At 46.7% G+C, this 11,714-nt stretch overlaps 1 protein-coding gene across 1 annotated transcript in view; it reads left to right on the top strand.

Moving 5' to 3' along the window:
• The window catches only part of LOC115311997 (zinc metalloproteinase-disintegrin-like atragin), a 51,295-nt gene extending 42,149 nt beyond the window's left edge, over positions 1-9,146 (top strand). The window contains exons 10-12 of the mRNA XM_040217123.2: positions 2,177-2,288; positions 3,545-3,660; positions 9,055-9,146. Coding sequence (XP_040073057.1) covers positions 2,177-2,288; positions 3,545-3,660; positions 9,055-9,122 — 296 coding nt within the window. The 3' untranslated portion in view covers positions 9,123-9,146. The remainder of the gene's footprint in view (positions 1-2,176; positions 2,289-3,544; positions 3,661-9,054) is intronic.
• The last annotated feature ends 2,568 nt before the right edge of the window (positions 9,147-11,714 follow it).

Here is an 11,714-nt window from a genome sequence, read left to right on the forward strand (position 1 = left end):
CCTTCACCTGATGACTACATCAGTTTCATCGATGCCATCCACAGCTCCGAAATTCAGCGATTTGTGCGGCTCGCTCGACCTACCACACTCAGCGCTGCACTGGGTCAAGCTCTGGAAATGGACGCGACGAACAGAGACATCACCTCCGCCGTCCGCCCCATAATTCAGAATCCCCTACCCGACAACCCGCAGTACAGGCGTCGTAGGCCTGACTGGCGCCACAGATTCAACTGTGGACGTCCAGGTCCCCTTGCCCGCTCGTGCCCGAATCCGACCTCTCAACATCAGGAAAACACCCACGCGGGCACGACGGGGCAGGGTCCGGCGTAGTCCATGAAGTCCATCCGGCCGCATGGTGTAGCACAGTTTCTAAAACGTTCAGAAGAAAATGCTAACGCATTTATCGTTTGGGTTTGAAAGAAACGAAAAAGCTGGAGTACGAACTCGCTACGATGCCACTAAAAAGAACTTAGGAGTAAAGGAAGCTGCATTGAACTAAGAAAGCCCCCAAGAAGATACGGAGTAGAATCCTGGGGGTTCCATCACCATAGCGGGACAGGGCCAGCAGGCAAGAAATCGAGGGCGATCCAGTCACAGGGAACAGTACGATTGTCTTCCCTTTTCCTTTTCGAACGTTTGAAGATAATCAAAACGCCTCTGACTATCAAAGATAAACTACGTCTTTTATATCTGTGTAAGCTTTCGAGGGTTCACCTCGTGACTGGAGAATGACAGCGTATTTCAGACAAATTAGTAAAGGAATCAAATGCAACACCTTCCCAGGGCAGCTTTGAATTAAAGAGATAAGTCACACGTTGGCCTCTCCCCGGGTCGGCTCCGGGACGGGCCTGATCAGGTAGGCATCCCATCGGGCCGGGTCTGGGTAGGGAAAGACTAAGAGTCAGCAGCCCCGAGTCCCAAGAAGTGGGCCCGTGCAGTGCTCTACTCCAGCCTCCACTGGCGCCTTCATTATGTTCTCATCATTATGTCTTATTAGGTACCATATGTACGCGCTAAAAGATTTGACATCTGCAGGCGGGTCTTTTCTTGCAGCCACTTGTCTCGCTTGCTTTATGCTCTGGTTCTGGGAAGTATTTGAAACCGTTTGTACCAGGAATCGTTGTCAAAAACAGCTCCATTGGATATATAGCGTGCATACTAAGCGCAAAACAGCGACTTGTGTGCAAATGTGTATCCACGAGCGTAGACTCGGCGATACCTCGCTCAAGGATGTCGGCATACCTTTAGCTATATACGAAGATTTGTGCCTTTTATTTTACCGTGCGAGGTTCGTCACTGCCTATGCGATATCGGTGATACTTTTTGATATTGTGAGTCAGTGATATCGGAGGTATTTCGTGATATTTGTGAGTCGGTGACACCGGTGATATTTCGTGATATTTGTGAGTTGGTGAAAACGGTGATATTTCGTGACATTTGTGAATCCGTGATATATGTGAGTTTGACTTGGGTGATATCAATAATATTGTTCATAACGAAAGTCGCAGGTAATGTGATAAGTCTCGAGGTTCTCTTTACTTTTTAGCCAAGTGATATGGGTGGCATTTTAAATCTTGACAGACTTCGTGATACGGTGACCTTTGGACCTCTGAAAAATTCGAGATACGAGTGTGATTGAATTGTGTAAAAGCGTTGTAAACGTGATATGATATTGAGAAACTGGGATCCAGAAAGGCCGACCTATGGTGGGCTGTGCTGGTTATGTTGCTAACAACAGCTTTTGTGAGAGAACAGCCTTATTCACTCTAAAAAAAATTTGTGAGTTGACGTTCCTGCAGAGGAAAGAAACGGAAAATCGCGCCAAACAACAAAACGATTTCTGCGAATGGCAGAGCTCATAACATGATTAGACCAACCAAATGTCATGTGCGCAGTCACAATGAGCGTGGCTTGTCACTCACTCACTGTTGCTGTGAAAATCGCGTTTTTAGATCTAATTGTAATCTGGGCTTCGTCCTTCGCTGGAATCCTTTTATAATTTGCGGTGATGGGCTGTACCCGTGTTCAGCAGCAAAAGGCAGGTCAATGACTTCTTTTCAAAGGGTACACGGGCCACACGGCAGCATAGAGAAGTTAACCATAAGAAAGGAAGCCGACGTGCGGACGCGCTCTATGTTACGTATTGCTGAATAGGCTCGGTTTGAATTTCCCTCAGGGATGGCGAATCTCGGAGGTGCGTGCGGTTTGTGGACAAGAGGAGCTCTTGTAGAAGATGTGCCAAAAACGTTCAGCGGAGTCGTCACCTTTGCCCACGAATGCGGGCACCTGTGAGTTACTTCAGAATGAATAGGCTGCAGAAAGGCTGGTGATCTTTTGCAAGGATCAGAAATGTTTTCGCCACCTGCAACACGCGACAGTTGTCAGCGACAACTTCATTTTTGCATAACTTGGAAGTGCCTCTTTTAACGAAAATGGAGTTGCCTTGTGCAAAAGTGCTGCACCAGACAATTAGCTGAGACAATTATTAGATATAGCCCGATCTCTCAAGTACTTTCTTACTAAAAGAATTAATGTACGTTTTAAGAGAGCCTTATTTGTAAAATGAAACGTTTTAGAGTGCAGCTCTTCGGCGCCCATTTCTCGCTTCAGCGGCGTCGCTGTCGGCGTAACCACGCGTTGCACTATGGTACGGTCCCATAATGACGTCACATGTGACGTCACGAGTGAGGAGGAGAAAAAGGAGGAGAGCATTTCTTCCGCTAAATTTAGCGAAAAAATTAACTGCTGAATTTAGCGGAAATATTTTCCCGCTAAATATAGTGAACAAATTTTCCCGCTAAATGTAGTGAAAAAATTTCCCTATTAAATTTAACAGAAAAAGATCCCCGCTAAATTTAGCGGGGAATTTTTTCCACTGAATTTACCGGGAAAGGCAGCAAAAATTGCCCGCTAAATGGGAGGCGAGCAGGAGAGGAGGAGGGGAGGGGAGGAGGGCATTCCCTCCCCTCCGTACCCTCCTTTCCTCCTCCTCAACAGGTACGCTCTAATTAGGCATTACGGGAAGTTGTAAACGTCTTTTATTTTTTTCTTGTCACGTATACAATTGGAAAGGCAAACAGCGCGCAGAAAACGGGGACTAGAGGAAGTGCAAACAGGACAAGTGCTGCAGCGCTTGTCCTGTTTGCACTTCCTTTAGTCCCCGTTTACTGTGCGCTGTTTGCATTTTCGTCAGTATGAACCAACTGACCCACATCGCCACCCGTATACAATTGGACTTGCTCAACAAACGATACAGTCCCATAAAACCGGTCTCAGTCATTGACTTAATTTCATTATCGAGGTTACATACGCAAATCTGACGTAACACAATATTACAAATACACAAACCCTTTTACTACACTTTATTTATTTTGACGGATTGAAATGTTTAGAAGTGTTAGGTTATAGAAGCTATTAAGAACTAAAACAATTACTTTGTTAATTGTATGCCGATGTATCGCCAGAAGTTACCTCGAATATAACTTCACTAATACTACACCACAATTTACCACTTTCCGTTCAACTCCACGCCGCACATCTCCAGACTGGGAATAGCTCATGACGGGTCGTCCCCACAGACCTACGTGAAAAACAACGTTGGAGCCGAGGGATGCCCTGCCAGCGAAAGATATATCATGAGCCCTTCGATGGGCGTCACAAGCATCCACAAATTTTCCTACTGCAGCGCCCAGCAGCTCTACATGTTTGTGGGGTAAGAACGTTTCTGTAACTATTCATACTCGTTGAGTCATTTGCCTTGGAGGGTGACAGACTGCGTTGCAGCCTTTTTACACTGCTTACAATGAAAGAAAACACTGGTTCCTTTAGATTAAAGCACCTCTAAAAAACTGGGACAAGGAAGTCAATACAGCACAGAACGCTAGTTACAACCGAAAGTTTTATTGAAAATACACAATTATATTTATATTCATAATCGCGCTTCCCCCATAAGAAGCCGAGTTCCTTATCGGTGAGGGGCACCGACGGTTCACTTACGCAGCTTTCCTCTCATGCCAGCCTTATAATGTATGCTCCAAAAAACTTTCTCTTTGTTGTTTTTTTATTTTTTTCTGTTTTCCAAGACTTTTGATTTTCTGCATATACGGTGCACACGGGCACTTAATTCTTATAGCGAACAGCAACATTGCCCGAGGGAGATTTTTTTGATCGATATCCCGTGTTTGCGCGCCATGTCGTTCATGTAGCGCCCCGTCAGGCCTACACCTGCAGCTTTCCGCTGCCGTTAGTATCTCGGAGACCGCTGACGTGGCAGTGTCCACCATCTTTGTACCGTGTTTCTTTTCACATGGTGCCTTCACTTCCTTCTTGTTGTTGATTTTTCAGTTCAGCCCCAATAATTTGTTTGGAGCCCTCCCCCTCTAAATAAAAAGAAAAAACTACAAATATATATATATATATATATATATATATTTAGGATAAGCTGCATCGCTGAACGTTTATTCTCCGCCTAAATGTAGCTTGCGGTTGAAACCAGATCCAGACTCCCATAGCTAACAGTTATCTTATTCAAAAGTTATAGGGAGTTTTCTGAAGTCTTATATCGGAAAATGGCGGCCGACGGACCTATCCAATATATGGAGCTCAATGGCTCCAGTTAGAGATAACAGGCGAAACGGGCCCCATTTTGACATTGAAATTTTCTGAAAATCACATAACTTCTGACTGAGAAAACGGATAGTTCTGCAATTTTGCATCGCTTTTGGATCGTTAGCGCGGCTTAGGTGGTGAATGATCGTTCAGCAATGCGTAGCCTATTTTTGCCATAAAAACAACAAAACAAAAACACTAAACATTTTGGGGAGATACGCTGTACATTCTATTGTTGTTCTAACAGAGGGTGTGTCCGCGAAAAAAGACAGCTTCGTGTGCACGCAAGGTTCCCTCAAAAAATCTACAGGTATTTCTTTACCGCAACAATAAACAATGCAAAGCCGAACCCTCAATCTCCAAGGAAATGTACAGCTAGCGGTCTCAACCTGATGCCAAAGTTTCAGCACTAACCGTTATTTTGATTGGGGGGATCGGTGGCCGAGTGGGCTAGCGCACGCCACCAGCTCGGAGCATGTGGAGCGAAAGCTCGCGCTGCAGAACCCAGGGATCTTGGGTTCAATCCCCAACCCTGCCCGTTTCGATCTGAATGAGCATCGTACCGTCGTGCGGTCGTGTATTACTACTGCGTGGTGCACGATAAAGACTCGAGGCTAGCGGTTGTACCGCACTGGCTAAATTCCTCATCCACAGCTGAGACACCAGACGCCCACTGAAGCAGACTAACTTCCGGCAGTATAAACATACACACAACAATTTGCTTGTTCTTATGATTAAAAGTTTATAAGTGATTTTCTAAAATTGTCAATGGGAAAATGGCTGCCGACAGAGCTTTCGAAGACATGAAGCTCTATGGCGCCAGTTACCGAAAACAAGAAAAAAAATGCCCCATTTTCTGATTCAAACTTTCTGAAAATCACTTATAACTTTTGAATAAGATAGCGGTTAGGGCTCAAACTTTGGCATCTGGTTCGAACAGTTAGTGATACATGTGGGCGGAAAACCAGCGATGGGCGACGTGTATTTTATTTTTGCGGTGAAACACAGTAAAGTTTTATTTTGGGGAGGAAACGCTGCTTAGACCGTTTTCGTGTGACGGTCGCCATGTTCAAATATGACGTAGCTGAGTTGGGCGACAAAATATTAATATTGAAGCATAACTACCCGTACGAAAATGTCAGATCGGAGCGGTTCCAGTTCGGATCCGCGGGGTTCTAAACTTGTGGGCAGTTCCGATCCGCACGATTCTGGGTGTAACCAGTCGGATCTGGTGAGACGCAACGCAATGGAATCGCACGGTGATCGGTGAATCCGATCCGCTCCCCTTGTTCCTGTAGGGTCTGCTCCCAGCCAGTGGGCGCCCATATGCGTGACTGGAGGAGGGGAGGGAGGGGTGGGGTTGGGGGGAGGGGGGGGGTCGGCGGGGAACTTCCGCGGTCTCTCGGATGTCACGTGTCAGGGACAGGCGCATCCGCTACGCGAGCGCTGCGAGCGGGCGTTCTCCGCGCGCGCGCCTGGCTTTGTAGTTTGTTCTTCGCTGTCGTCGAACGTCGCCGCAGCGCGGCGACGTTCGCGCTGCGGGCGCACGAATACTGACGCGCCCATCGTTGCCCTGGATGGATACCCACTGACCTCGGCTTGGCTGACCCATTGCACTTTGGCTCGGCATCTGGATGCGCTTGGCGCTGGTGTGCTTGGTGACAATACTTGGACAACTCGAATACCGCTCGCCCGCCGGAACTTCCCGATGCACTCCAACACTGGATACTGTGCTTGTGCGCGTGCTGCGTGTGTGTTCCGTGCACCGTGTTTGGTGACGACGCGCGCCTTGCATTCATTGTCTGTTGCAATCAGCGGCAGCGCTTCGAGAGTTTCGGTTCTTCTCCGCTCCCGTCGGACTGCCGGCCGGCGCGGGCGCTCGCTCGGCGGCGACGTTCGCGCTGCGGGCGCACGGATACTGACGCGCCCATCGTTTCCCTGGATGGATACCCACTGCCTTGGCTTTGAATCTTTATATAGTGTGAAGCTGCCGACCCATTGCAGTTTGGCTCGGCATTTGGATGTGCTGGTGTGCTTGGTGACATTACTTCGACAACTCGGATACCGCTTGCCCGCCGGAACTTCCCGATGCACTCCAACACTGGATACCGTGCTTTGCGTGCTGTGTGTGTGTTCCGTGCACTGTGTTTAATGACGACGCGACGACGCCTGGACGACCGTTTCCGCCGCCATAATTACCGCTGCGCTCACCACTGGACTCTACAAGTCTTTCGTGCGATGCCCTTAGCCGTTACAAACGAGAGATCGTCGGGATTTCAGACCCAGTCCGCCTGGGTCTGAAATTGCGACGATTTCTCTGTTGTAACAGCTAAGGGCATAACACGAAATTCTTTTGTAGAGTCCGGCGGTAAGCGCAGCGGGAATTCCAGCGGTGCACCGCCTGGGTTTAAAATTGGGGCTGGAAACGCACGGTTCCAGGCTGGATACGAACTGGTGCCCCAATTTTGGGTCTAGGCAGAACCGGCATTTTTCATTCCGGCCTGAATCTGACATTTTCGTACGGGATACAATCATAAAGTATAGTCAAGAAAAAAGTAGAACTGATTGCACGAACCTCTTCCAAATCTAGCAGTTCCAAGTACGCAAATAAAGTGAATTGCTATTCTGTCCAAATTCAGCTAGGTCAGAATTTAACATGGCGGCTGTCAGGAAAAAGTGGACTATACAAGAAGCGAGAGAAATAAATCAGTCAGCCGAGTTTGAGACGTCTCTTCTGCTGGGTTTTATTCCTTGACCTTGGAAGTATATTCGCTTTTCCCTCACCAAAATCTCGGGCGTTACGCATTATAATATCGCTAGCTTGCCGGCACGCTCACTGACTTTTCGTCAAACGTAAAACCGTGAACAACGAGCAGTGGTCGAGGATGGAAGCAGTTTGCACTCTGCTGATCCTCGCATATGGGATCACGCATTCAAATACAACGACGACGACGCCTATCTTCGCAATCCCTCATGAAAAATCGAAGCTAAAACTCCGCCAGGCAACCGCGGAGGAGGTCTGAAGCAACCAGGCTTAGCCCTATTGAAAAATCTCATTTGTATGAGAAATTTCTGTGCCCAACACACACCTAAGAACCATACAAGAAAGTTGAGAATTTTCTTATAAGTCTCTTATATGGTTCTTATATATATTATATAGTTTTCATATAGTTCTTACATGGTTCTTATGCGTTCTTATATAAGTGGTATGATTCATGTGTTTATTGCACACAAGGAATTCCTCATACAAATAGCTTTTTTCACTAGGAAGAAACTAGCCGACGATGGGCAAGTTGCTTCGGAGAGGCAGCCACAAATCTATTTAATGCCTCCTTGAAGACTAACCGCCGAATTCAGAAACCTCACTCGAACTACACTCAAACTGAAAAGCCCCTCCACTTCCTCGAGGAAGGCGCGAGGGCCAGCGCTGGCCAATCGCGACGGCGGATCCGTCCTCGCGATTGGCCAGCGCCGGCCCTCGCGCCTTCCTCGAGGAAGTGGAGGGGCCCTTCAGTTTGAGTGTAGTTCGAGTGAGGTTTCTGAATTCGGTGGTAAGGCTGCGCCTTTACTCTCCCTTCCTCCCCTCCCCTCCCTCCCCCTCCCCCTCCCCCCCCCCCCCCCCCCCCCCCAACGTCATCGGTAGAGAAAGACAAGCCACGCATGCCTCCTACAGCTTGCGTCAGCATCATCGCCATCACGTCTTGCAACGAGCTTGATGGCGGCGATGCCAAGGCGGATTTGACGCTCAGGGAGGGTCGGGCATGCACTAGCGATGACGACACGCGCGGGGCAGGCCTTGCCTTCTAGGTGCTATATTGATCTAACCCACGGTCGCTAGGCGCCAGACGCTTCGCTGCCATCGCTGGCTTACATAATCTGTCATGGAGAAAAGAATTTATGGTAGCTTTTGTAATCTTAATGAGCCCCCTAAAAAGTCTTTAAAAATAAAACATTTCATTTAACTTATTAGGTTTAACGAGGTAAGTTCCAGCGCAAAAATCCCAACCCATCGAACTTCCCTGTAGGGTTTCTGTCAAGTGCGTTCGACTATTTGTTCAGTTGGCCACAAAAAGAATGTATAATGAACCAACCAACTCAACGAAAACTTTTTACGCTTAACTAGTTCGCATCACAATTAGAACCGTAAACGTTTAAGATAACCATAAAAAAGTATAGTTTAGTCTAAATTCCTAAACTTTCCTTGTTTCTACTCGCAGAGATCCAAGCCGGGAGTGCCTTAAAAATAGTCCCAGCAGGCATAGTGCACGAGTCTCGCTACAGAGATGGAATAAAACACTCGTTTCACCACTGGAATTCTGTAAATTGGAATATCCGAACCATTCAATATTAGGCTACGTTGAGGTATAAGTCTATTCCGATGATTAATTACACCATAAAACACAGTTTTGTGAGTTCTTGCATCAGTGTTTATGTCCATCTTGCCAGGAACTTCCTGGACTAACGCCAGCTCTTGGTATGGCCACGTGCCACATTGTCTGCGAAGTACCAAATAGGAGATTCGTAATCTCCAACGCTCCCGATGGCATGCCTTGTAATAAGGCTGACCCCAAAAAAGTATGTACCTTAGAGACGTCTTTTTAAGATCATGAAACGTCGTCTTTTTAAGATCATGAATGTGGTCCGCTTTCAAGTAGTGCACAATTCGGCCGAAACTGGAAAAATATTAATCCACCTTAATCCTAGCAATTACGTTGGGATGTGCAGAAGGTGAAAAGGAGTTCGAGTGGTGTGGGTTGTTTATTTATGAGCTTATCCGGGGGTCATAAATGTATGCAACGAGCGCCATACGTATTGTGAACGTCCTATACGTACAGTGCTTACCAAACTTAACCAGAACATGTCAACGGTGTCGCGGGGGATGTGCCACCTATGACGTGTTCCGGGTAAATGTATAATGGCGGCAGCCGGAGAACTGATTCATGATGTACACTCTAAAAAAAGGGGGGGATCACCTTACACCCTTTTGTCTCATATAATGCACCCCAATACTTCAGTTCGGCGTACATTGCACTATAGTCGAACAGACGGCCCCAAATTTTACGAGGCATTTGGTAACGGTGCGATATAACTTATTAAATAGGTAAACTACGCATCAAAAACCAGAAAAATAAAACACGGAGGTTTTGCAGTAGAGTCAAGAAACCCCTGATTATTTATTTTTTTTATATTTTGTAGTCAGTAACACGTAAATTAACTATTTCAATAACTATTACCACACGGCTATCAAGCCTCTCATGAAAGTCAGTACCGTCAGATTGACGTCAGTGCGCTGTACGTCCAACTGTAGTTTTGGGGTGTATTATATGGGACAAAGGGTGTAATAATACACCTTTTTTTTTTAGAGTTTAGTTTTAAGGAAACATCCCACAACCCAAGCGGGAGAGGCTGCTCGCTGAACTATGGACACCGCAGCAATTTGGCCAGTCGGTCAATATATACTTATCACCACCTTTTTGCACGGCGATGCATACGTGACTGTGAAGACAGTCGGTGATTGAATGATTTATTCAGTAAGCACTTGATGTTTCATCATAATGAGGCAAAACGCGAAGATCTACTAGCGGGCTAAATAAAATTGTTTTGTTGTTCCCGGTCCAGCAGCGATTTCGGCCTTGAGCAAGCGCTTTTCACTGCTCGGACTGTTCTACTAAGTGCTACGTCAAGGAGCAGTTCTTTGACTGCAACCAGGATAGCGCTCCAATGAGATTAAACGCCATTCGCGCGTTCCCGATAAATTTTGCGCGCACTGCACAATGCATATGATGGTAACGGGGTTGGTACCACGACCGGTCACCTGGTCACGTTACGTTGCATTGTCAAGTCATGGCGTCAGCCATTCTACTTGACTGATGCCACGTGGACATTGCCATGCTGATAACGTCACGTGATCAATATCCACTAGATTTGGTGGGGACGCGTTTCACGTTTAAATTAGAGTGGGAGAAATTAGATTGGTGTAGAATTATAGACTAATATTATTCAATTTTCACGCCAACTAACTAAGCTGCCGCTGTGCGGGTGGTGATGGCGAGGTGAGAGAAAGAGAGAATGAGAAAGAGAGGGATAGGGAGTGGTAGCGCGTCTTGCCATATATGACTTCACTTGGTTGTGCGAGGGCCGAGGAAGGTTAGGAGAAAGTGCACATGATTGCAGTGCGTCGATGACGCATGCAGCGTGCGCCCCGCGATGACGTGGTTTTTGCGTACGAACACCGCCGAATTTAATCAGAAACGTGCACTAACTGTTTGTTACGCCTAGCATACATTGCTTGCAAACATGTACATCATGCACGTGTGTAAGGCATTTCTACCGTGTCGAGGAATTTATTCAGCATGTTGCAATCAACCGCTAAAGTTCGTTATCACATTTAGCGGCACCTAAGCACCCTTTCTAATTTGATCTTTTTTTTTTACTAGGTCTGCATCAACAAAGATTGTGTAGAGTTTCCCGCAAACATCACGACCCTAACGAAAAAACCACAGATATCACAAAAGGTCAAACTAGGCCACAATGCATCGCTGAGCACACCGGACAACGAACACTGAACATCTGCATCTCTCAATAAACATTATAATAATTCCCTCGGAACTGTAATAAATGAGTCATCGTGCTGTTCAACTTCATCACTTTTTATGAAATGTTCGAACACCGAAGAACTGCATCTCTCAATAAGTATAGAAGAAATGTTTCTCAAAACTCTAAGATATTAGTAATTGTGCAGCTGTTTATGAAATCTTCGTATATGTTGTACTGCCAGAAATTAAAAAAATATTGCAATCTGAAACAATGCGCTTGATACATTCTAAGAAAGAAAGGGGTATGTGGGTACATCGTCAGGGGCGGATCCAGGGGGGGGTCCTGGGGTCCCCCCCCCCCCCTCCTTTTTTTTTTTTTTTAGCCAGCCAGCTAAGCTCTTCGGACACCAGTGAAAAAGACGACGGTCCGTTTCTCAGCTTACGCGACCGCAACTATGGTTTCTTACCCAAGGGTCGTGCAAGCACGCTTGCACGACCCTTGGGTAAACAAAACCACGCGACACCGCCGTCCGCCGTTACGAAGTTTCAAATTTGGGCGAGGGGAGCAGC

This window comes from Ixodes scapularis, unplaced genomic scaffold (genome assembly GCF_016920785.2).
Source record: "Ixodes scapularis isolate PalLabHiFi unplaced genomic scaffold, ASM1692078v2 PGA_scaffold4__175_contigs__length_147842914, whole genome shotgun sequence".
Lineage (NCBI taxonomy): Eukaryota > Metazoa > Arthropoda > Arachnida > Ixodida > Ixodidae > Ixodes > Ixodes scapularis.